This window comes from Hyalella azteca, unplaced genomic scaffold, assembly GCF_000764305.2.
Source record: "Hyalella azteca isolate HAZT.00-mixed unplaced genomic scaffold, Hazt_2.0.2 contig5880, whole genome shotgun sequence".
NCBI classification, from domain to species: Eukaryota; Metazoa; Arthropoda; class Malacostraca; order Amphipoda; family Hyalellidae; genus Hyalella; species Hyalella azteca.
The window spans coordinates 24,302-48,970 of record NW_025936059.1 but is presented as its reverse complement, the minus strand read 5'-3'; the positions used below and the strand labels follow the sequence as shown (position 1 = coordinate 48,970).

The following is a 24,669-nucleotide window of genomic DNA, read 5'->3' as shown; positions in this document are numbered from 1 at the left end:
AATATTTTAATTGAGTTCAATGGAGGGCATAGAATAGGCTATTTTCTAGCATATAAATTCAGGCCGAAAGGTACAACCGAACGAATGCTGCATGTTTCCTGACTGTATTTTGGTATGGTCTCGTTGTGCCTTTCATTTTGAAGCGAAAATACATAAAAGTAAGGAATTGCGTAGTCGATGAAGAGGTGTCGCCAATAATTCGAAATTTAATGCGAGTTAAACCAGTCAAGAAATAAAAATCTGTATTCGTTTGTTAAAATCATTTGTAGGTAAGGTAAGTTCAGTTTCATTAGTGTGAAGAGTTCTTTGAGAAAAAAGGCATTAGAACTCGTACGTAAGCTTCAAGTACTCTCATTATAAATTTCACTTATGTTTGTATCATAACAAGTTGGTATCGAGAGAAAATGTTAAAGAAGCGCCAGTCGCAAAGTCGAGATCGTAAGATCAAGATGGACAGACTTCTTGCCTTTGTCCGTGGCATCCAAAAGATGTTTATGAATCCACTGAAGCAAGGATTATTACGAAGAATTATGACACCGGTGATATAATTAGCAGCGTTGCTAACATGATATCTAACAGTTATTCCAAGCACAATATACGCACATAATGGCGAAGCAAACGACTGAAAAACTAGAACGGCATAAATTTCTGACAGAAACTGAAGCTATCCAGTTGGAATAAGGATACGCCAATATTAAATAGATAAAACTTTACGAGCTGGGCATATTTTTGAGTAAAGTGGCAGCGTTTAAATGAAATGTTTTAAAATACAATGTAAAACGTTAAGAAAGTGTCGAAAACGCCTGGATTACCAATACAATTTAACCGACAGCAAAATTTCTATCCAAATTCCGAAAACAAAATCAACTTCTAAATTAACCCTTGCGGTGAAACTAAGCAGATTAAACTGAAACAGGTGGTGAGAAAAGGCGCTAAGCAGAGTAAACTGAAACAGGTGGTGAGAGAAGGCGCTAAGCAGAGTAAACTGAAACAGGTGGTGAGAGAAGGCGCTAAGCAGAGTAAACTGAAACAGGTGGTGAGAGAAGGCGCTAAGCAGATTAAGTACTGGCGAAGTACCTGCAAAACGGGCTACATTCTGGCCCCGAAATCGAACACATGTCTGAGAATCTATGCATGTGCGAGAGAAACAATAAGGATATTTTTCGTCTAATAACAATACCTTTAAAAAATTAACATTTGAGTTGCAAGGAGAGTTGCAGTCGTTACGTTTAGATACTGCGCTTAGCGAGAGCTTTTAGTTGATATAACTCCAGTGGTCACAGCAAAGAGAACCTTGCACCGCAATAAAGAAAGACAATCTAATCTCCTCTTATCTGCAGGATGTAACAGCCAAGTCCCATTACTCAAATGTAAATTTTCTTCAAAATTGCGTACGATTCCCATTGTCGAGGGAAGCGACGGCCGACTGCTCAGGGTTTACCAATCAGCAGATCAATCAGCTCAATCAGCAGATTTGATCAGCAAAAGCATCAGTTAAAATATGAAGCTGAGCCTCGACTATTTCCTGCTCAATCCAAGAAATTCGATCAATTTGCTCTCCTCCCTAATTAATTTTATTAAAATAAAAAAATTTGTTTCTCAATAATGGATGTTTCATGAATGAACATCGCAGCAGAATATTGCGATGGGAAAACGAAGCTGTTTCCTACGAGCAACGCTGCGGCATTTCGAGACAAATATTTCGTAGCTATAATATCTGGACAAGGCATGTTATGAAAAATAGTAAGTTTTTCGTGAACCAACTAAATTAAGCCGTTAGAAAAATCTTTCATGAAACCCAGTCCAAGAAAACTAATCTTCGGTGAATTGAATTTATTTCGTGTATCTGTAGGACGGAACGACACGTTCGAACATAGACACCTCAAGTAACGTCGCTAGCATTTAGGAATCTTAAACAAAAGAATGGCTTCAATTATAAAAAATATTATATGTTACGTGAATAGATTCTTTTCGAAGGGTTAGAAGAGCAGTTCACGACTGCAGGGCAAGACCAACGAACAACAAATGTTGGTCCTGCTACGCTTTATCTAACAGGATTGCGGGACAGAAGTTTATCGTTCAACTTTCTGTAAAATATTGCCTTATCTAACAATATAAATTAATAACAAGAACATTACCTTATGAAGGTGTGAGCAACATGAACGACGTGTATTTACATTTGTACAGCTAGCGAGAGTTTCGGCACGCGGCATCAGTCACTTCACCGCACTGGGCAGCTTGCTCAGCTCAGGGCAACTCTCACGCACGCCGTGTAAGGCTAGTCAAGCACTCGATTGTAACGAGCTTGGAGTTTCGATGTTGCAGTACACTTGTCCCATACACAATGTCAAGGAAACTAAAATATACTAACAGAATTTTGAAGCATTTCGGACGATTCTAACAAGTATCAAATTTAAAACAAGAAGCGAATTTGATTCCACTTAGACGATGCTGGAAATAAAAAGAAATGTTCGTGACATTTTAAAAGCATTCCATTTTATGCGGGTTAGATTATCAACGTACAAATGGATAGGAGTTTCAATACTATTAAGCGTAAAAAACTGAACTAATAAATTGCAATAGACTTTTAAATCAAACTCACGAGTCGTGACATTTAGGAGAAGACACTAGCTACAGATTGAATAAAATGCAAAACGATCGTTTTGATCCAACTCTCTGAAGTATACAATTGTCAGAATTAACCAAGTAGGAGAGAATGGATGGAAGAAGTGTGTTAGCAGCAACACGAGACGCGTGAGTATAGCCGCTGAGATCAGCAGAGCGTCTCAGCGCAGCGATAGTCGCGCTGCTTTGTCGTCAGTCTAGGGAGCACTGAGTGCTGCGCTTCAAACAAGTTCAGACTTCCATGCAAATGAGAGACAAATGAAAAGTCGAATTCGTCAATACAGAGAATTTACACATAGATTTATACAAAATATCAATTGCAATTAAAATACTTTCCACGGGAAAATGCAGTAATTGACGCAACAAATGAGAGCTACAATTCAATTTCAGGTAACTGAGCATGATAGTAGAAAATTCGAATTAGTGAGTGCACCGTTACACGGGCGGATTAAATTAAGTCAAGACTTGAGCATGGATTAGGACGACATCAATACCAGCAGCCGGTGCCAGCTCTCGCGTACAACTCACTCACTACTATCATCTGGCATTAGAGTTCTCTTTGTACGTATGATTGGGATGGTGATGCTCGTGGTGAGACTCTCCTTCTATGCCACCACTACTACTGCCGTTACCGCAGCCTTCTCTGCCTCCTCCTGCCTCACCCACGACGCCTCCTCCATCAGAGGCGGCCAGCTGCTCCTCCAGCCGCTGTAGGACGTCGTCGTTGAGCTCCGAGGAGTTGTTCGTCACGTGAGAGTTAGTCGAGCCCTCGGAGTGCAAGCCAGACACGCCTATACTATCCGACACTCCGATTGAATGAAAGCTGTTCTTCTGTCTGTTATTGTTATTATTGTTGGTGTTCGTCTTAAAAGATTGCGAAGGGCAGTCAGCTATAGATGGAAGGTGAGACGTAGGAGACGAGGATGAGGTCGTGGCAATGCAGTTTGTCCAAACTGATGTCAACGGTGGCTGAGGCGAAAGACAAGAAGAATCATTTAAAGTTGTTGAATTATCAGTTGTGTTTGAATCTCGTAGAATGTTGGACAATTTATCATAGTTTACACTGGTGGTTCTAGTAGTGATTGTTTCGATGGTAGGAGGCGAATTTTTTCCATCAGAAGACAGGGTCTGTTTTTCCGAAGAGTGAGAGGCTGAGGAGATCAAGAGTGGTGGATCGAGCGGTTGTGTGACAGGAGGCCCTGGCCCTTGGCCGAGCAGAGAGTAACCTGGTAAACTGGGATGCGCTGAAGTATAACCATCAGGTCGCCTCTGTAACTTCAACTTGAGAGGCATCATCTTCTGAGGTGGGCCTATCTTTTCTCTGGACCCATTGTCCTCTTTTGATGACTTGCTGTTGCCACCACAGTCGTCAGCGGAGACGTTGCAAGCCTTCCTGCCCGTTCTGACTCCTCCATCGTCCGCACCAGGCCACAATTCAGAAGCTCCAGGAGCATCACTATTGTTGCCGCTGTCTCCCTTGCTTTTGACGCTGCTAGGAGGAGTGGGCGTTAGTGGACGATCTGGAGGTTCAATTTTAATTAAGGATTTACTGAAGCGAAGTACAAGCTTCGTCGACTCATTCGATACGACCGTGACGTCTGTAACGTCATTATCGCCGTCAGGTGAAGCCTTGCTCTTACACAGTTCATCGTCCATTTCGTTGTCTGAACTGTTACTACTGCCATCGCGGTGTTTCCGCTTCTTGTTGCGGGGTTTTGGGAATGAATTCATTATTTCTTCACGGAAACGAAGATTATCATTACGTATTTTTTCAAACGAGTGCTCCTCCGGTAGCCTTTTCTTAGGTGGGCGGAATCTCCCCATGTCAGTGCTGTCTTTGACAGGAGCGGCAGCAACGCCGGGCGTGACAGCATCAACAGCTTCAGAGGGAATAATCGCAGCAACAGCAGGAGTTTCAGCAGCACTTTGGTTGGGTGAAGGCTCAGCGACACGAGTCACTTTGCTACCTTTCTTGCTGAGGCTTATTCTCAACTTAGCGGGTGGCAAAGCATCTGCGACGCTCTTCACTTCTTCCTCCTTACTGACGCTCCGTGCACGTTTTCTGCTGGAAGTGTCGGTCTCTTCCTGCTTCTCAGCAGCGGCCTGCTGTTGCTTGGTTCTGCTCGCAGATTCTCGAGCTGCTCGTCGCCTTCTTGCGCCACCGGCTGATGTAGACGAACTACTTCCGTCCTCCGGAGGGTTGCGATGCCGCTTGTAGTCCTCCCGACTGGGAATGGTAGGCATGGAGGCAACAGCTTTCGGGATAAAAATGGCAGCGCGCTTTTGAGGAGGCGGATTAGCAATACCGGTACTGCCCAAGCCACTGCCAACGATCCCGCCAATGCAAAAATCACCCGTCGCTGAGGGACCACCTAGAACTGCACCACCGATCCCCATTCCACCATGAGCATCGACCGCAGACGGCAGAGGATTCTGGTCCTGATTGCAATACTGACGAATAAGTTCCTTCTTTCTCATGCGTCGGAAAGATGTGGCTGAGGATGACGGTTCCGGCTCAGGGGGAGGCACGGGGGCGCTGGATGACGCGGAATTAGCGTACGGACCTTTGATCTTAATCTTGAGAATGTTGGTGTCATCTGAACCTAGACGAGCGGCAGGCGTTGCTGTGTATGTAGCAGTAGACATAAAATCCACATTGTTCTTTAACACGTAGTGAGAATCTGATAAAACTATTTTATTCTCGTCTCTTACGCCTGTGGAGGAAATTTTGACGGGAGGGACGATATTCTTAGGGGACTGTTGAGGTAAGGAATGGAGGACAGATTCGCCGTACGGTGAGCGATCTTGCTGCTTCTCGCTTTGCTTGGGGCTGCTCTCTTTCTCCTTGTTCTTTCCCTTCCTTTCCTTTGTGGCTTTCTTATACGAGGGTAGAGGTGGCTCCCGAGTGTCAAGTGCGTAAGTAGGAGTAGGAGGCTGAGGAGCATCAACACTTAGACGCTTCTCTCGGAGCATCCGCAAATCATCCAAAGTGGACTGATTTTTAGACTTGGCATCACTGAATTCGTCATCAAAATCGAAATCGTACACCGTTCCCACAAGTTCCTTCGGAACAGCCACTTTGCTCTGACGGCCTTTACCCTTCACGCGAGCCGTACCTCTGCCACGGCCACCTTTACCGCCAGACTGGTTGCTGCGTCTGTTTACTTTCTTCTTTGCTTCTTCTTTGGGCGTCCAACGCGGTGACACCGCCTGGCCGCGAGGCGATTTCTTATCCGGCGACGCGCTAGATTTCCCGGCCTTAGCCCCAGTCATATAGATGGGGATTCGCTTCTGTTGTGGAGACATACTTTTATAGTGCTCGGCAGTGGGAGTGGCAGCGGGAGTGTTGGCTTTGGACCCACTAGTACCAACGTCAGAATCATCAGTGACGTCATACACAGTCTCAGCCATTGCAGAACGGGGGGTGACTTGTGGTGTCACGGGTTTAGGGCTCATGATGGTGAGTGGAGGAGGCCAGATCGATGCTGGAGAAGTATCACCAGAATCACTTACCGATGCCGGTGTTTTAGCTACGGCTGCAGCAGCCTCTTGGAGACGTCTGCTTGATCGAGGAGAAGAAAGTGATGGTGAAATTTTAAGGTGAGATGATGGTGATGCTTGTGCGCTGCTCCCACTTGTCAAGGATATTGTAATTGGCATTACTCTGCCAGGACTTGACAGCGATGCATCCATTTTACTCTTAAGTTCAGCAACACCATCCTTCCCGACTTGGCTTCTGCGAGACTTACCAGAATAAGCAGGAGATACAGAAGGTTTAGTGACAATGTGAGGGGACATGCCAACAGGAGCTGCGGCAGGTGAGCTCACGTCGGCGTCCTTCCTGAACTTGTCATGAGGAGAACTGGCAGACGACGGCTGGTAAGAAGGAACAGCGTGTTGGTCGAGGCAGGAGTCGGCTGGCTGGGATGTGGGGGGTGCGGTCCCCAAAAGGCGAGGAGGCGATAATACTCTGTCGCTGGCTAAAGGGCTCTCGTTATCCACTACGATTTCTTCTTCAGATGCCGTCACTGATGAAGGCGTCTTGTGAGGAGACTGTACCCCAGCTCTTGGCAAGTGACAAGGAGAGGCAGGAGGACGTGTGGCGACGAGCATGGACTTGACTGGAGGAGCACACAAGGAGGGATGGAAGCCCATGTGGTCCGTGACGGCAGTCGCAACGAAGCTCGGTGGTGCAGCCAAATTTCCAACAGATATTGGGCTCATTGGTGCATCGGAGCTCACGTTACAACCGAGGGAAGAGAAGTCACTTTTAAAAGAGGGCGACATTCTGTTGGAATGAGGTTGGATAAAAGAATTAATGAATTTCTTAGGAGTTGAGAGATCCGATGATTCTTTAGCGGCTATTTCAGAAGCACTGTATTCCAGGTCCTGCTGTTTTTCCTGTAGAAGCTTTTGCTGTGAATCAAGTTGTTGTTGCTCTTGTTGTTGGTGGAGGTGTTGCTGTCTGACAAATGAGTTGATCAGAAATTCGTCCTTCGACATGAAGGAATTGAAGAGACTTTGTGGTACACCAAATGGTGGGTGCAATTGATTCATCATTTGCAAGTTACGAATATCGAGATGGTGCGACACCTGATAGTCAGGCAGGTGCTGTAGCTGCACTAGGTGCGCGTCTAGCTGCGACGACTGCAGTCCATCAAACGATGAGCGTGGAGGCGAAGTTTTAAACTGACTACGCCACCATTGCTTGAACGACGCAACGCTGATGCTGGCGGTGTCAGAGCTGTCCATGTCGCTGGGCGGGGCGTTGTCGTCCAGAGGTGACGCCTCGTTCAATACATCCAACATTGGGACGTCGTTGGTAGGAGGTCGGGACTCCGGACGGACGGTACCCGGAACGTCGACCTGACACGTGGCTACGGGGTTGGGGTGAGGCAAGGCGTTGCTGAAAAGGCCCGCGTCAGAACAAGTCGTCAGGACAGACGTAGGCAGGAGCTGCCCGATGCTCGTGTCAGGCAGGGCGACAGATGAGCGAGGGGAGGCAGGGAGGAGAGGAGAGAGGGCGCGGTGACCGCCGGTAACAGGAATATGGTGGGTGGTAGCAAACGCTGGTATATGTGGGTGGTGGGGAGAAGAGGACGAGAAGGCCTGGTGGGGTGGCGAGCACAGCTTAGAAGAGAGATCAGAATTGACCTTTTTGGTCATGTCATCGATGAGCTTAGAAAGGTTTTTCCTGCGGTTATTGCCAATGTTCTTAGACAGTTTGTTGTCATAAGACGTAATACAAGGTTTAACAGGGGACACTTCACCGGGTACTACACTACTAGTACTGCTACTACTGCTGATACCTGACACGGAGCTGCTATTACCATTGCTACCATAGTCACTATTAGCACTAGACGTTCGCACGTCATTACACACAACAGTTTGGTTCTCACCTAAAATCCTACTGACATCACTATCTTGTACACGATTCTCAAGAAGTCTGCTCGAGTCCAACCTATCGACTGGCTCTGGAGTTGTTATTGCACTTTTATATCCACTATCTTTAGGTTGCTCCACACGCTCTTTACCAGACACTTCTGAAGCAAATCGGGTATCTTTAAGGGTATCTATATTAGCTTTACTTAAAGCATCCTCTAAAGCCGGGCTCATCTCAAGAGGATCTTTAGGCCTAATCGATTGGTCAGCAACAAGCGACTTTGGGAGTCGCCTCAGAGGCGATACTTCCTTCACAACAAAATCAGCAAGACCTGACGACCGACTGTCAGGGCGCATGAGCTCACTAGGGACCAAAGCGCCTTGATCGCCAGTCTTCAGGGGCGCCTCCTTTTGCTGGCGGGGGAGCGTCCCGAAGAGCTCCTCTTGAAGCGCCTCACTGGAAGCAGGGGGCTTAACGGTGCCCGCCGCAAGCTGTAGTTTCTCTCGAGATTTGATTGCGGTTCGGAGGGCAGGGAAAGCTCCAAGGCAATCTTGGGAAGCTGAGGGTTGAGTTCTGTGGAGCAAGGATGAGGCTGCAGATGATGGGGAACTATGGGCAAGAGCGAGAGGCGACTGGGGGGAGTGTGGCAAGGAGACACGAGCGTGCGCAGGCGAGGCGGAGAGATTGGGAAGGAGAGCGGCGGTGGATTTGGGTAGTGGTGAGTAGGTGCGAGACTCTCCGAGAGAGGAAACTTTTTCTTCTCTTTGTGACGACTCTCCACAGCCCTCCGAGAGTGATTCATGAGTGTTACCTCGGCTGCAACCATCAGCATCTCGCGGCTCGCGTTCAGTTTGACATACTCGAGACCCTCGCAAGGTTGACACTGGGAATTCTCGCACTCTGGGGGATTGGCCTCTTGCAGGAGTCGGCGGCTGAAACCCATGTTCAGGCCGCCCTTCGGAAGTTTTAAGCTTCTTGTCAGGGGCCTTCCTATGGGTTCCAGGACCTGGCTCTTCGTTCTCAACCTCTCGTCGGAAGTGTTCGGATCGTCCGCTCGGCTGCAAATGATTTCGCTGTGATCGCTTCTCGCCGAGAGACGCTGTACTTTTGCGCACACTTGAGGTGTTGCTGCTTTTAATATTTGTGATGGAGAATCTGCTGTCTTTTTCATCATCGTTCTCAGATGAGCTTTGATACTCGTGGACAAACATGTCGCCACGAAAAAGCTGCTTCTTTTCAGGCGATTTTTCGCTATCTAATAAAGAGAAGCTTCTAGTCCGGTCTTTCTTGGGAGAAGTGAATACTTCCTCTTCGCTCTCAGAAAACATGGAGCGCGGAGCCTTCTCCTTCACGAGCACATCTCGCTTGACGCGCTTAGGATCAGTGAGCTGGCCATCCGAGTCCGAGTCTGACTGGCTGGACGTGGAGCGCGCAGATCGTCGTAAGCGTGGAGATTTAACAGCAGCCGAGTCAACAGCGTTCACGCGAGCTTCAAATTTGTTTCTTTTACTTTTATTGGAGGCGCTCAACGTCGGAGTGGTTAAAGTAGCAGGATCAGAAGCCAGAGGAACTGTTGACGCCAACGAAACCGGCATTTCTTCATTTACAGTAGCACCTTTATTCTTGAGATTCTGAGCCGCCTTCATAGCTGCCTGTCTGATTGGAACATAATGAAGGATTTCTTTGGCTTCAAAAAGAGATTTCTTCATGGCCATGTCAGGCTCATCTCTTAATTCGGCTCGTTCTAAGCTCCGGTCTTTGGGAGGTCGCCCTCGCTTGGATTTTGAAGGAGACTTTTCAGGAGATGTCTTAACATCTTTTTTGACGCATACATCCCTTGTTGCCGATCCGCGCGGTCTCTTGTTCATTTCATGGGAGCTCTCGGCAGCGGAGACAGCGCCAGCATTGTTCAGAGGCGCCGCGGCGGTAGCTGGAGCTGCTGTACCGCTCACGTTGTGAGAAGTTATCAACTCAGACGCTTTCTTAGCGGCCGCGCGCTGTGGTACAAAGAGGCTTAAGTCAGGTCCCTCAGAATCATTCGCTGCCTCACTATCGTCTGACTTGACACGTTGCGAGCGTCGCTCCTTCTTTTTGCTGAACTTCTCAGCTTTCTCTTCTATCTTTGGAGTGAACTCTTTCATGGCGGCTTTTGTCTTGAGCATGGCAAAATTTTGAGCGTCCAAGACGCTATCTTTACTGTCTGCTACAAAGAACTTCTCTTCATCAGTCTCACGTTTGCCCTTGGCACTTTCACTCTTGACGCTTACGTCCGAAAGTTCGTACACGTCAGATTGCTTATCGTTACTATTCTCTTCGTCTGTTGTAAGCTTATAGGTTGGTCTAGGCAAATCATCTTCATCTTCATCAGAATAAGCACTGCTTTTGACAGCAGCGTTGACAATGCTAGAGCCTCGGGCCGTCTTCCCTCGACCAGCACGAGCACCTCGTTTACAGGGAACTACAACAGGAGGCTTCTCATCACCACTGCTGCCAGGCACTGGATCTTTCTGAGAGCCACGCTTTTTGCCCCTACCCTTCGAGGGAGGCGCTTTGGACAGAGTGATCTCGGTTTCATCTTCTGATGATTCAAAAAGAGGGTCTCGCACAGATAACAATCGAGAGACAGAAGACTGCGAGCTTTTCTTAGCCTTAACAGGACTTGTTTTACTTTGTAGCAGAGCATCAAAGTCTTTAGATATTTTCTCGTCTTCAGAGCTGCGTGTTAGCGAAGAATCAGCGGTGGTCGGCCTGATTTTATTTGGTTTTCTTCCTCCGTTAGAAGAGATTTTCCTGGAGCCCGATTTTTTCGATTTTTCATTAGGCTTAGGGAGAGTTTGGTGACGGTTAATAAATCTACTATTAATAGGCATATCATCCTCGCTGCTCGTGAAAACAGGAATGCGGGAAGAATTGGGAAGCATCCACCGCGAAGACGACAGAGAATCAGAGTCCGTTTCAACCGACGAGTTAGCTGAACTCGACCGCGACTTCCTTTGTTCGGCGCCGTTGATGTAATCTTTTCTGTATGGGTTGAGATCGTGACGACCTCCGTGGCGAACCAAACCATTCACATCTTTCTTCTTGCGGTTCTTACTCTTATGATGGGAGCTCTTTATGGCGGGAGCAGCAGTTAAGTTGTCGGGTTGCGAAGACTCGAGTAATCTAATGAAACTATTAAATTGGGCTGAAGAGACGATGGTTGAATTTAGACCTGAACACAGCCTATCGTAAACTGAAGGTCCCTTATTGGCACTTAGCACGGCCTCGACTTCACTGCTGGAGAGCTGCAGGCTGGAGGTCATGATGTCGGACTGTTTGAGCAGCACCTGCTCGCGCGTCTTCAGGTAAGATCGGCCCATCTTCTCGCGCCGCCCCACCATATAGCACAGGTTGCGCACCTGCACAGCAATAACCTCAAATTAACTCCGAAAAAATGCATTCTTAGATGTACATGTCCCAATTTTAGAGAAAATTATTTAAAAAACAAAAATAAAAAGAAGAAAACTGATCCGGTACAAATAATGCATACGATTTTATGAATTAAACTGTCTTAAATTTTTCTGTTACGAGTTCAATACCAAGATATTTACTGAGGAGTATGATCAAGCAGTTGGTAGCTTCTGGAGGAAGCTACGTTGAAGCACATGCATTGCAATGCAAGTTATTTCAATATTTCGTTACTTCAATATTTCTAATGGCATTCTAACGTGAGATTCTAAATTCATTATCAACTTGCATTAACTTTCAACAGCAATGCACTAACGACAATTGACCGTCAAAAGCCCTTTTAAAACAGCCATCAAGAGCAGAAAGTTAAGGTTGACGCTATAATTTATTCCTCATTTAAAAAGCTCAATGATTAATAAAACCATCAAATACTTTCTTCTAATAGAATCTTTATTTGGTTTCGAAGCACAGTCATGCGACGAGAAGTTCTTACTGTAGCAGCATTTACCAAAATCTGCTTAAGGGAACCCCAACATAACTTAAAGGCACACAAGACGGATTGTATTGCCAGTTTACTTCGGGTGAAAACTGAAAATACATAGAACCTTCCACAAATATTGGTGGTCTTTCAAGAGGGGCACATTCTTACTGTAAGATACGCATCTGTTCCGGGACCTTTATATTTCAATGAATTAAACTTAGTTACTCACATTTCACCAGCTTTCACGAATAGAGAAAATAGAAACCTTTACGGAGTCGGAAGATTCAGACATATTTAAGGCCTTCCTGCTTTCACACAAAAAAACAAAAACCCACCTTCAATGCAGAAATATATTCAAATCTCCATTCATTGCGACGTATATCCGCATGTTAAGCTTCATGGGATGTAAATTATTATTAATAAGTGAGTAGATAGAAGCCGAGCCCTGTTCAAATATTTATTTGCCTAAATGTTCAGGTTATGGCGCACCACATCAACATCAGCTAATGTTTCAAGTAAGTTCCAACAATTGGCTCTCATTAACACGTTGACTACGATTGCTTCATCTTGTACTATTATTTCATTTTTTGTACTGTTCTTAAACAGGGTTGCCAGACGGTCATTTTTCCCGGACAAATTCCGTGATTTAGTTTTTCTCAATTGCGTTGGCCGGCTAAAATTTATGATAGGGGTACTTCCTAATTAAATTTTAAATACTGCAAAAAGAAAATGAATGGAATTTTTATAGTGGAACCTACAAATAAACTAGTATATTTTGAGTTATCGGCCTTTTTTGTTCTCGGATTTGGCCAATTTTAGGCAACCTGAATTATGTACCACTACGTCCTGGAGAAATACATTTCGTAGTACGCATATGTACCACTTCGGAGTCAACGTGTTAATGCAATGTTGACTGACCCGCTCGAGATACTGGCGCAGCTGGACGAACATCTTGAGGCGCTGGTCGTGGTCTTGCTGGTGGCAGAGGAAGTCTATTTCCTCGCTGCGTGGCGTGAGCAGGGGTTTGTTGAAGCCGGACTGTGGAAAAAAAATTATGTTAATGCTATTACCTACTTTAGGGATAAATACATAGAATTACCTCGTTAGAATATCCCCGAGGGAAGTTTGAGCCGTCCCGTCACAAGAGACGAAATGGCCCATAGAAAGTGGCTGTATATTAGACAATCATAACCATGCAATGATCTCCACATTCAACATATAAATTGCTTCAAAAGTCGATATGTATGGCAACGCTCATGAGGAAAACATGTGAAGAATCAGTAAATACGCAGCATTGACATGATGATGGGTTTCTTCAATGGTCTCCAATCAAAAGAAGCCATGTCACCTGCTAAGCCTGCTCAGCAACTTGAACTCGTGCTTCAAAAGACAAATATTGCTGACGTTAAATTCGAGTACGTATGGGCGAAAAATTAGGCATTTACAAAGGTGGGAGCAACAATAATAATAACAATTTCAACTACTTAAACTTAAGCTTAAATGTCAGAGCACTCACTCTTCTCTTGAGCTTCCAGTAATAGAAGATGGCCTCTGTGGTTTCGAGATCAATGTCAAGATAGTTGGAAGTCTTCGTGGTGTCGACATATTTATAAAACTCAGTCTCAATCTGCCTGAGCTTGGCAGCGCGCGCCTGGTTCTTCTGCTCGGAGGTTAGGTCCTTCTTCTTGCGGGTGGATGAAGGGGAAGAGTCGAGGGGGGCGATACGGCCCCCGCCCGCTATTTTGGCGGAGGCCGCCACGGAGGTCGTCGTCTCCCCGTCGCTCTCCTCGCTCGCGCCGCTCGTCTTCTTCTGCCGGCTGTGTTTCTCGCAGTATGACTGCAGCACAAAAAAGTATTTTAAATGATAAACAAAATTTAGAAAAGAACTAGGGAATAAATCAAATTTATGAAAAACCTAGGGAGCAAGTTTCTAAGAAGAAAAAAGCTTCAACGGTTGAATTTTGAAATGGGCTGGCAATATGAAACCAAAAAAAGGGAAAAGTCGGAAAATGTCAAACAATTTCTCTACTAATAGAGTAGATTTGAAATGCAAAAATTTAAAATATATAAACCATCAGGCTATAATCCGTACACAATTGAAAGCACACTGAAATACCGAACACCACATGCATTAAAGCCTTGAATAACCTTAATCTCCTCCCATCAGCCAAGCCTGCTAAGTTCCATCTAATGCAATAAACTCAATACAGTCGACTGATTTACCGGCATGAATTCTATAAAAATTTTGTCAAGTACACACATTTCAGAAGCCTAATGCACGACGTCAGTTTTGCCGTTAGCAGTGGAGTGAACTCACCCTGAGCTTGACGCCATCAGCACTTTACTCACCCTTCATATAATCATAAGGAAACAGAATTAGTGTATTAGAATCAGAATACACGAGAGAAAAATATTTTAAACTGTGCATCAATAAAAAAAATTTTTGTAAACCTACATAAGCACTTCAAACTCTATTAGTTTGTCCCATTGAAAGAAATCTCAATTACTTTAGTGAAGCATTATTACTGCTCTATAGAAAATGTGGGATCTGTATGAAAGATTTGAAGACAGGAAAATTTGAAAAAATAACATAGCAATTGATTGATGTAGATCTAAGAAGACAAGAACACGAACAGCAAATCATTTTGACAAATATTTAAGAATCAAGACGTAATTTTTGTGCATGATTTTGCAAAACCTCAGCAAAAATATCACTGGCTTCATCTTTACACGGTCACTATTTTAACAATTAAATCTGATAACTATAATCAGTAATAACACTAGACAAAGATTTGCACAAGTCTTAATTTGAGCAAGAATCAAGCACAGAAATGGATCACAACATACAGGAATGTTCGGTATCTTGGTGATGGGTTCCATCCTCTCGACAGAGCCAATGGACACCTCGGGGATCCACAGAGCGCATGACACGTGTGCCCACTTCTGGCCTGACTTGGTCGACTTCATGGCAGCTCCTTTAGAGGCAAATACACATGCTTATGTTAGGGATGATCATACAATCTACTAAAATTGTAGTTTGAAGAATGTTCTTCAAATATTTGGAAAATTAAATTAGTATTTTCATCAATGATCAGCATTTAACGTACCTTAAGAGGCCGATGCTTCTAGCACAGGCATTCAGTGCATCAAAAAAAAAACAAATTCATAGTAAACGCCCTAAATTACCTTTGTTGGGGCAGAACATCAGACCTAAGCACCATCTCAGCACCAGGTAACCTTTGTTGGGGCAGACAATCAAACTTAAGAACCCTAAGCACCAATTCAGCACCAGGTTACCTTTTCTGGTGCAGAGCATCAAACCTAAGCACCCTAAGCACCACCTCAGCAGCAGGTTACCTTGGCTGGGACAGAGCATCAACCCTAAGCACTCTAAGCACCGTCTCAGCCCCAGGTTACCTTTGTTGGGACAGAGGACACAGTCCGGCTTGATGCCCAGAGCACAGGTGCGACACACCCAGGAGCCTGATGGGATGGTGGTGATGCCATAGCACGCCTGATGCACGCAAATGTTGCAGCTGTCACAGAAGACCATCTCGTTGCCCTCTTCGCTCTCAGGCTGCAATACATCATAGAACTCGGGTCAGATGCATGCAGGCATATGTGACACAAATATTGCATACAATTTTTTGCCAAGATACGTCCTCTCAAATGCAAGATACTAACAAAGTTGAAAATTTTGATAACTAGTTTTTTGTTTTGAAGACTAACATCAGTTAGCCAGACAGAGGAGTTTTCTACAATGATTACAATGATTTAATTTAATTGAATTAACACAGTAACTTGTTAACACAGAGTAATTCAATTAAACAGTTTAATTGAATCAACCCGGTAACTTCACACTAGAAACACTGAACACTTACACGAGATTTGGCGAAAGACACTCATTTATTTGTCAATGTTTTGAATGACACCATCAACTTAAAGTCTTAAGATCAACCCAAGGTGACTAGTTCCCAGAGTTCGTTTAGTGACAACAACCCAAAGCTATGGTGGGAGCACCACCATTGATGGCGATTCCAGCAACTCCGATAAAAAAGGTTTGCCAATGTTTAAACTCACAACCAGCTTCTCTCATTTCAGTGTTGCCATCACTGCGCATCCAGTGGTGCTAACCACCACGCTACAGTGACACTTGCATGATATTCAGCTAAACAGCAGAGATCCCATATTACAAAACAATACCATGAACGCAAAGAACATACAATGGCTCATCACAAGACTCACAGATCTGCAGACGTCGCAGATGGTGTCCTCATCATACTCGATGGCCTGAGCCTCCTGCTCCTGCAGCAGCTTCTGAATGTTCTCCCAGCACGTCTCCTCAAAGTGTTCCACGATTTGCTCCAAGATGATCTCAGGGACAGGCTCGGCACCTGTGTCAATATGTAAAAATATATTATAATTATTATTTATCAAAAATGCTCCACATACTTGTTAAAACATCAAAGATCAGGCAATAACCTTTTGTCAACACCTTCATTACCAATACCTTTCAGTATCATATTTCATATATATTTGCACAAGCCTTTTCACACTATACATTATTAGTTATAACAAATTGTGATTTGCTTTTTATTCAAAATAATCACATACCTATCTTTTTAGTGATCATCAAATCTAAATTTTGAATACACCGAATGATTTTGAAGTCACGAACCTATAGAATTATCAACATTCCACTTCAAAACATCAATTCCTCCATAATTATTGCAATGATAAATATGTCAAGATAAATTTATATCAAAGTATTACAAGAGATCAAATTTTTCCCTTTTAGTGAGCTCAATAAAGCTTCCAACACAGCAAGAGCAAAGACTAGCAGTTGACAACACACCCAACATTAATACAAACTATACACAGCCATGGGCAGACACTGACACAGCCATGGGCAGACACTGACACACCCATGGGCAGACACTGACACACCCATGGGCAGACACTGACACACCCATGGGCAGAAACTGACACACCCATGGGTGCAGACACTGACACTCATGAGCAGACACTGACACACCCTAGGACAGATACTGCCACAGCCATGGGCAGACACTGACACAGCCATGGGAGGATACTGACACAGCCATGGGAAGATACTGACCCATCTTAGCTCGTTCGCCATTGTAGGATTCAAGCCAGGTCTTGTCGAGGACGTCCAGATCATAGCGGCACATCTTCTCTGCCTTGGTGGGCAAGTTACTCAGAATGTGCCGTTCATTGTCAAAGAAATCATCGTGGTTCACGCGGATATAGCGATTCTTAGGCCTGAAAAAAATTATTCCATTAGTATCATATGTATCAGTTTTGGATCAAATGGTGTGGAATACATCCAATATCATAGATCTACCAACAATAAATTGAATAAATGAATATATACCTAACAAAAGTAAATGCCTACAGCAAATTTACTAGAAACAAAATCTATTTTGCATAAAACCCACAAATATACAGCATGAGCAGCCTTAGTTTACTATAAATTTGTAAGCCTCAGAGCTTCCACTTGACTTATAACATACACTGCTGAGATTATGAGTTATATATATGCCTCACAACAATCTGAAAATTCTCTCAATTTATACACATACCGGTACTTCCCATTGAAATTCTAAAGCCTATAATTCTTTGATAATCAACTCGAGAAAAACTGCATCAGCACATGAATTGGAAACTTTCATAACAGGCACAGAGTTTATGAAACATAAAGCACAAAAATCCTCCTTTGGTGCATAAAGAGTTAGGACCTCCATTTCTCCAGACTTTAAATAGAAACCATCATGACTACAGAGCATAGATTGATTCAGAAACTATAATATATGCATACATGCCCAGCATGCCCTCAGACAAATATACAGAGTTAACTATCCTAAGGTGAAAATTCAATTCATTTTTTTTTTTAAATTAGAGGACGGAAAATATTTCTGGTACATTATTAGAGAAAGTTCAATAGTCATAGACATTTAGGTTCTTGATAGATAATATGGCATGCGGTAGGGACTAACTAGCCTCTAAAAGATTCAACAATGTACTAATAAAATTGAGACACTGAAATATACATCAACTAACAATTCAAAATAATAGGTATGTTAAATGAACCTAAACCAAACCAAAACAAAATTTTGCATAATAGATCCTTGATACTAATAAATAAGTCTGGAGCTTATTCCATCATGGAAAATACAACAAAATCAAGTAACAACATCAATGAGAAGAGCCTTTATAAAGACTTGATAACTCACAGCCTGAAATCAGTGGTGTTGCGGCCTATGTCCTCCACAAAAGTGGTAACTGAAGGTATGGGAAGCAGGTCAGGATTTACAGGCACTTGCACTCCCCTCTCCCACTCCTGCTTCCAGGGGTCCAGGATGCCCCAGTAGTCCTCTTGAGCCAGAGGCTCATTGTCCGCTAATTTCATGGCAGAGATCAAATCCTTGCGGAAAAGCTGGGGGAAAATGCATGACATTATATGACCAGAACCTTGTACAAAATATTACACTTGTTAATAGACAGAATGATAAAATAAATTAAAAATAATTTCAAATTTGAAGCATAAATGCCCATCAACACATTATGAGCTCAAGAGAACCTGTTGAATATATTATAGATAAAATAGCACAGAAGTATCAAGTGCAAGTCTTCACAAGGTCAATGTTATAGCCTTTTGAGGGTGTCATTAATTATAGTACATGCAGCAGAAAGAATTATAAGGAAATGCACTGATTTAAAGAGAAATGGGAATAATAAAATTTTTAAGATAAAAATTTAAATTTGATCAGCAAAAAGCCAATGCTAGACACTGGCAGCAAGATATATCAGCATTAATACATGAAAGCAAATCAGAGACGCACAAAGAAGAGCATCTCACCTCAGCAGGCACCTCTGATGCAGATCTGTTGTAGGCCCTGAGGTCACCAAGATGCTTTGGAGTCCACACCTGCCCTTTGTCCTCATCATCACTGCTGATGTTCTTGCCACTGTTGCCTCCATTGCTGTTTGCACCATTGGAGCTGTTGGCCGTACTTGTGGCGCTCAACATTTTGCTTGATGCACCGCTAGAGGCTGCCAAGACAGAAGAGTCAAGACGTTTCCTCTGCTTGCGGTGGCTGTAGCTGCCATCATGAGTGGCAGCAACAGAAGATGCACTTGTGCTACTGCCACACATTTTGCTGCCAGTGTCACCACTGACTGGAGTCATTTTGTTGGGTGTCATTCTGACAGAAAGAGACATGCCAATTTTAGTGGCACTAGCAGCAGTGGTCAGGGAGGTTAGTGCCACTAGGTGGAGGAAGCCACAGTGCTCTCATTGGCAACGCACCACTGGCTGTGAGCAGCGGCAGTTGGTGAGGCTTGTCACACACCCTGACTTGCTGCTTTATATCTCCTAAGTGACCTCCTGCACAGCAAATGTATGCATTCTAATTGAAATGGCCATGGGAAAAAATACACACCTGAATAAAATTGCAGAAAATGTTCGACATCTTAACAATACTAGAATTCGAAGAAGATTTTAAGCCCAAAACTTATGGCTATTTTATTTGCACAAGCACATTTTTAAACACAATATATAACCAAGAACTCAAAAAAAGGAAGTGCGTTTTGTTAACAGAAATTACAGTTAAACTTTAGCACCTCGAGCACTATTGAACACTATATGAAAGTGTTCGATATTGTTTGATGGTGTTCAATAGCCACTATTGTACACTAAAGAACACTATGACTATAGAGTGAGTTATAACACCTATTAATAAAATTCCAACATAACATTAAATAATGAGTCAAGCATTTTCTAGCCCCACTCATATACCGTAAAATGGGGTTACTTTGACCGGCGGGGTAACTTTGACCACTTTTCGTTTTTTTAACAAAAACCCCCAAAACTCAAAAATGATTTGATATAGAAAAATTTTGTCAATGGCCATCAGAGGCCTAATACCTGTCTCTTATACACATCTAGATGTGTATAAGAGACAGGCATCAAAGTCTTTAGATATTTTCTCGTCTTCAGAGCTGCGTGTTAGCGAAGAATCAGCGGTGGTCGGCCTGATTTTATTTGGTTTTCTTCCTCCGTTAGAAGAGATTTTCCTGGAGCCCGATTTTTTCGATTTTTCATTAGGCTTAGGGAGAGTTTGGTGACGGTTAATAAATCTACTATTAATAGGCATATCATCCTCGCTGCTCGTGAAAACAGGAATGCGGGAAGAATTGGGAAGCATCCACCGCGAAGACGACAGAGAATCAGAGTCCGTTTCAACCGATGAGTTAGCTGAACTCGACCGCGACTTCCTTTGTTCGGCGCCGTTGATGTAATCTTTTCTGTATGGGTTGAGATCGTGACGACCTCCGTGGCGAACCAAACCATTNTTCGTTGTTTTTTATGTAAAAGGATGTTTTTCAATTAAAAGAAATGCAATAATTGATTTTTGGAAATACGATGTTAAAATTAACGATCCGTATTAGAATTCAAAGTCGTTTTCATTCGTTTGATCAGAAGTTTTTGTTCGTTTGATCAGAAGTTTTCAGTCGTTTGATCAGAAGTTTTCGTTTGTTTGATCAGAAGTTTTCGTTCGTTTGATCAGAAGTTTTTGTTCGTTTGATCAGAAGTTTTCGTTCATTTGATCAGAAACAGAAAAAGTTTTCGTTTGTTTGATCAGAAACATAATTATTCATTCTCTTGCATTAAGTATACAAACGATTAGTTAATTCATAATTCATATACAACCGTATACAAATTAAGTAACGATTGATCATCCCGCTAGATCACCGTTAGCGGGAAAGAAGCAATTCAATTCAGTAGCACGTTTGCTCACGTGTTATGAAGTTTGTCTCGTCTGAACTCTGAATTGCGTGTTTAGTGTGCATGATTAAAAACTCTGCCTAATGATTACTTGATGAAGTTTAGTTCATTGCAGTCAACTTAAGAGACAAATTTTCAACTAACTAATACTTTTTTTATAAGTCTAATTTTAATTGTTGAGTGATAGGTGCAGGTTTACAACTTCCAAGTGATTAGGTACTTTATAGAAACTGAGCAAGTTAGCATGCGTGTTTTAAGCCTTTAAGAAGTTCATTTTTTGCCTCAAGTAATGATGTTGGATAGAAGAAGTGGTCTTGGTGGATCGAAATAATATATGAACCTCCGAAATTAGAATTCCATCCTGAGCTGGGGTAAGAAAGACCATCTCTTTTTTTTAAATTACATCAAAACTATGAAAGGCAGGAGCCAGCAATTTATGGTAAGTAAAGCTAGAGTATAGACCTGTATTTTGAATGTTTCAATTTAAGTTTAACTTATCTAGTAAAAAAATTGCATCATTTTGAAAAAAAAGTGGTCAAAGTTACCCCATTTTACAGTATATATAGTCAGATGGGGTAAGACAGGACCAAAATCACTAACAGGCATGTAGCATCTATACCATGAATAACTAAAAAATCCTAAACTTATCACAAGGTGTGGTTATGCAATGGCTTCAAAGCTACAACTCAGACTTTTTGCATACAACACATTTTTCTGTACAGATTAAAAAAAGTGAGCTGGTCCCATCTTACCCCATTGGGGTAAGATGGGACCAGGCTGGGGTAAGAAAGGACCAACAGGTAATTCTTATGTTACAAGGTTTTTAGTAAAAATATAAATCTGATATTCAATATTATCCATCTGTTAAGCATAGAAATAGTAGGTTGGCTTTGATTCATTGTAGAGCACTGCCAAATGATACATGTATATTCCATTGGTCATTGTCTGAAAACTTATGAAATTGGTAATAAAACCAGTGGATAATAACTCAAGAGTCGGACGTCATGTGTTTTCTTGCTAACTGCATTTGTGGTGCACTTCTTCAAACATAGCCCATGCCCTCTCACAAAATTGTGATAATAATTATTTCTTATGTTTCACACAATGATTTTTCCCCCAACCACTCTTGCACATTGTTCTGCAGCTCACTAATGGGAAGTGACATCCCTATTTTATCCATCCCCACGATGCAATTCACAATAGTATGCTAAATTTATCTAATTAAAAAAGCTAACAAGTTAGAATGTTATTTTAAGCAAAAGATGAAAATTTTGACCAAAATACTCCATGTATACTTATGCACAATAATATATTCATTTAAAAGCTTCTTTTGATAAACTATGGGGTAAAAGAGGACCATTTGTGGGGTAAGACAGGACCGTTTATGGGGTAAGATAGGACCACTTGTGGGTAAAACAGGATCATTTAGTGGTCCCGTCTTACCCCATGTCCAGTCCTTTTTTAACCCATTTTAGAATAGTTGTCAGGCAGTGATGGTAGCAGGTAGGAATGCCTAGTATGTCTCAAAAGTTGCTTATTACTTAAGGTTACCTGCCTACATCCACAAACCTGGCCAACAAATTTTTTGTCATTCGACAGAGCTTATTTCCCAAACAGGGTTAACTATTTTGTGGCCCTTCTTTACATAGTTTTTCTTTGAAAATTAGCCAGAAATTCATTATTTGCAAGAAGAGGGTTGAAACATGCACTGAAATGACCGGCAATGATTGCTCGAACATATTCTTTTGTCAAATTAAATTCAGTGCAATTAGAATGAATGCCATGGGCCGGTCCTTTCTTACCCCATGAAGGCTGCAATCCTGTCTTACCCCATTTGACTATAATGTTTCTAAGTCATTTAGATTATGAAATATTCGGCTTCGGCCCAGTTCCAAATGGAACCAAGCTATAAATTTTCACATAAAACTAAAAATAAATATTTGAACATATTTTTTATTTATTACTGTCACAAGTGATAATATTATTATCTCACAGGAAACCAGAAAAGAGAGTAGAAAATAATTATTGGCATTAATGGGTTCATGACAATTTGCATCAAAATGTATCTAAACCTTCAAGATTTCTATGCAGCAGTCAACTGAATTGAGAGATTTAAATAAGTAAAAAAATAAAAGAGTAGGCCTAGGCAAGATTTTTTTAAAACACCGATTTTGAGGCTTATGTATTATGCCAAAAAAACAGATAGGCCTATTCACTCACTTTCTGCACCTTGGAATTAATTATCCAAAATTGGAAGATATCTAACCTCAAAATTTATTAAAAGCAATATTAAATATAATTAAATAATAAATAGATCAGAGTATCAAGTAATAAAAGTACACAAAAACAGACTTAAAAGCCAAATAACTCTGATAAAACTCAGTCAAAACAATGAAATCCTATCATAAACAAACCCTTCACCATCTCTCTGCCAGACTTCAATCACACTTAATGAAAATATATTGACCTATGAAAGATTGAAATAAGGAGAGATTGTTGAAAAATACTATATGGACTATAAAAGTAGTGTAAAATATAGTAAAAAGCCCCTTATTATGGAGATTTTTTAATAATAAGATGCTTTCAAGTTAATATAGATGGCAGCACAATCACAACTCGATTCTTAAAACTGGTTTTCCGTCGTTGATTTTCACAAATTTAAGTAATAAATGAACGATATTTCAGTTATTACTGGCAGCCATATCACGTATCTTACCGAAGGTTAACAAATTTCAGAATTTTTAACCGCTAACACAACGTAAACACGAAAAGAAAGCTGATTGTATGGGTTTATTGGTAAATTATTTACAAACTGACACCACTTGCATCTTCAGATATGGTACAACCACGTACCTGATCAACGTTTTTCATATACAATAACATACACAACATATCTTTATACGTTTACACGTCCCTCAACAGTGATATTAACTCCACCAAATTCGATAAAATTATATATAAATATACATATACGGCTTGGCGCCATTATGGTGAGCCAAAATAAACGTCTCTGGTCACGTGACCTGTGCGAGAACTGGCGAGGCATCGCGAGAATTTGCGGTACTTTGATGCAAATATTTTATAGTCATTATTTTGCAAATCAACCTTAAAATTCTTAAAACTTTTTTTAAAACGCCTTATACAATCAAACATTTTGATTTAATTATAATATGCATGCTTAAATATAGAATTCTCCTTTTATTATCATATTGCGTATGACTCAAAATTTTCTAACGGGATCATGCTTGTTGACATCGATGACACATTTCTTAGTTTTTCTACAGGCTGAAATAAAAAAAAAATCTGTGATTTAGTTCATAGTATTATAAAAAATTGTTTATAATTTCATATGCAATTTTAGTTATAAATGCATGATCAATTCATATGATGACCGGATGTAAAATTAGAACAAACGGAATGGTTTGAGTGAACATGTATCGTAATATTCACCACTCATATATCATGATACTCATATGTATTTAAATATAATTCGTCATGATCGTCACAAGGTTTTGAAGACAGGAGTACGAACAGCAAACATCTACAGTACAACAAACGCAGTAAGTACTGCATGTTTGCTGCATTAACATGTTCACGCCTTATTATATTAAAATTGTGGTCATTTTTTTTTTTGTAAAACTAACAACTATTTTGATAGATAAACCTCAAATTATTCATGATTACACAAAAATATTTTATGGGGCTCCTTAAAATAAGCCCATTAACGCCACAGTTCTAATAATTAACTGACTCAGCACGGCAAATCAATGCTCTGGTCAAATTCACCTCATATGCTTGAGAAGGAGCTTCTTTCCTGTCTCTGACGAAACTTCATCCGAGCTCTATATACATTGATCTTTGCAGGTCACGCATCAATTAGCTATGTAAAAGACTTACCGAAATTATATTGCAGAAATGTTTCTA

General features: G+C 41.9%; 1 protein-coding gene across 1 annotated transcript; it reads right to left on the bottom strand.

Annotated features, from left to right (window-relative positions):
- LOC108665906 (PHD finger protein rhinoceros) lies at nt 1-23,726 on the bottom strand. The gene is made up of 11 exons (XM_047880668.1): nt 23,599-23,726; nt 18,817-19,162; nt 18,191-18,393; nt 17,056-17,219; nt 16,182-16,330; nt 15,354-15,513; nt 14,764-14,911; nt 14,254-14,275; nt 13,453-13,773; nt 12,855-12,974; nt 1-11,406 (listed from the first exon to the last, which is right to left on the bottom strand). The coding sequence occupies exons 2-11, from the start codon at nt 19,159-19,161 to the stop codon at nt 3,163-3,165; spliced, it is 9,876 nt and encodes a 3,291-aa protein (XP_047736624.1). The 5' UTR covers nt 19,162; nt 23,599-23,726; the 3' UTR covers nt 1-3,162.
- Nucleotides 23,727-24,669: the final 943 nt, after the last annotated feature.

What these genes read in the sequence shown, in the direction of transcription:
- LOC108665906 (XM_047880668.1), bottom strand. Translation starts at nt 19,161, where the DNA reads ATGACACCCAACAAAATGACTCCAGTCAGTGGTGACACTGGCAGCAAA. An exon ending in CATCAGAGGTGCCTGCTGAG is followed by an intron (nt 18,394 to 18,816) that starts GTGAGATGCTCT and finishes ATTTTCCCCCAG; the next exon opens with CTTTTCCGCAAGGATTTGAT. An exon ending in TGCGCCAGTATCTCGAGCGG is followed by an intron (nt 11,407 to 12,854) that starts GTCAGTCAACAT and finishes ATTGCTGTGCAG; the next exon opens with GTGCGCAACCTGTGCTATAT.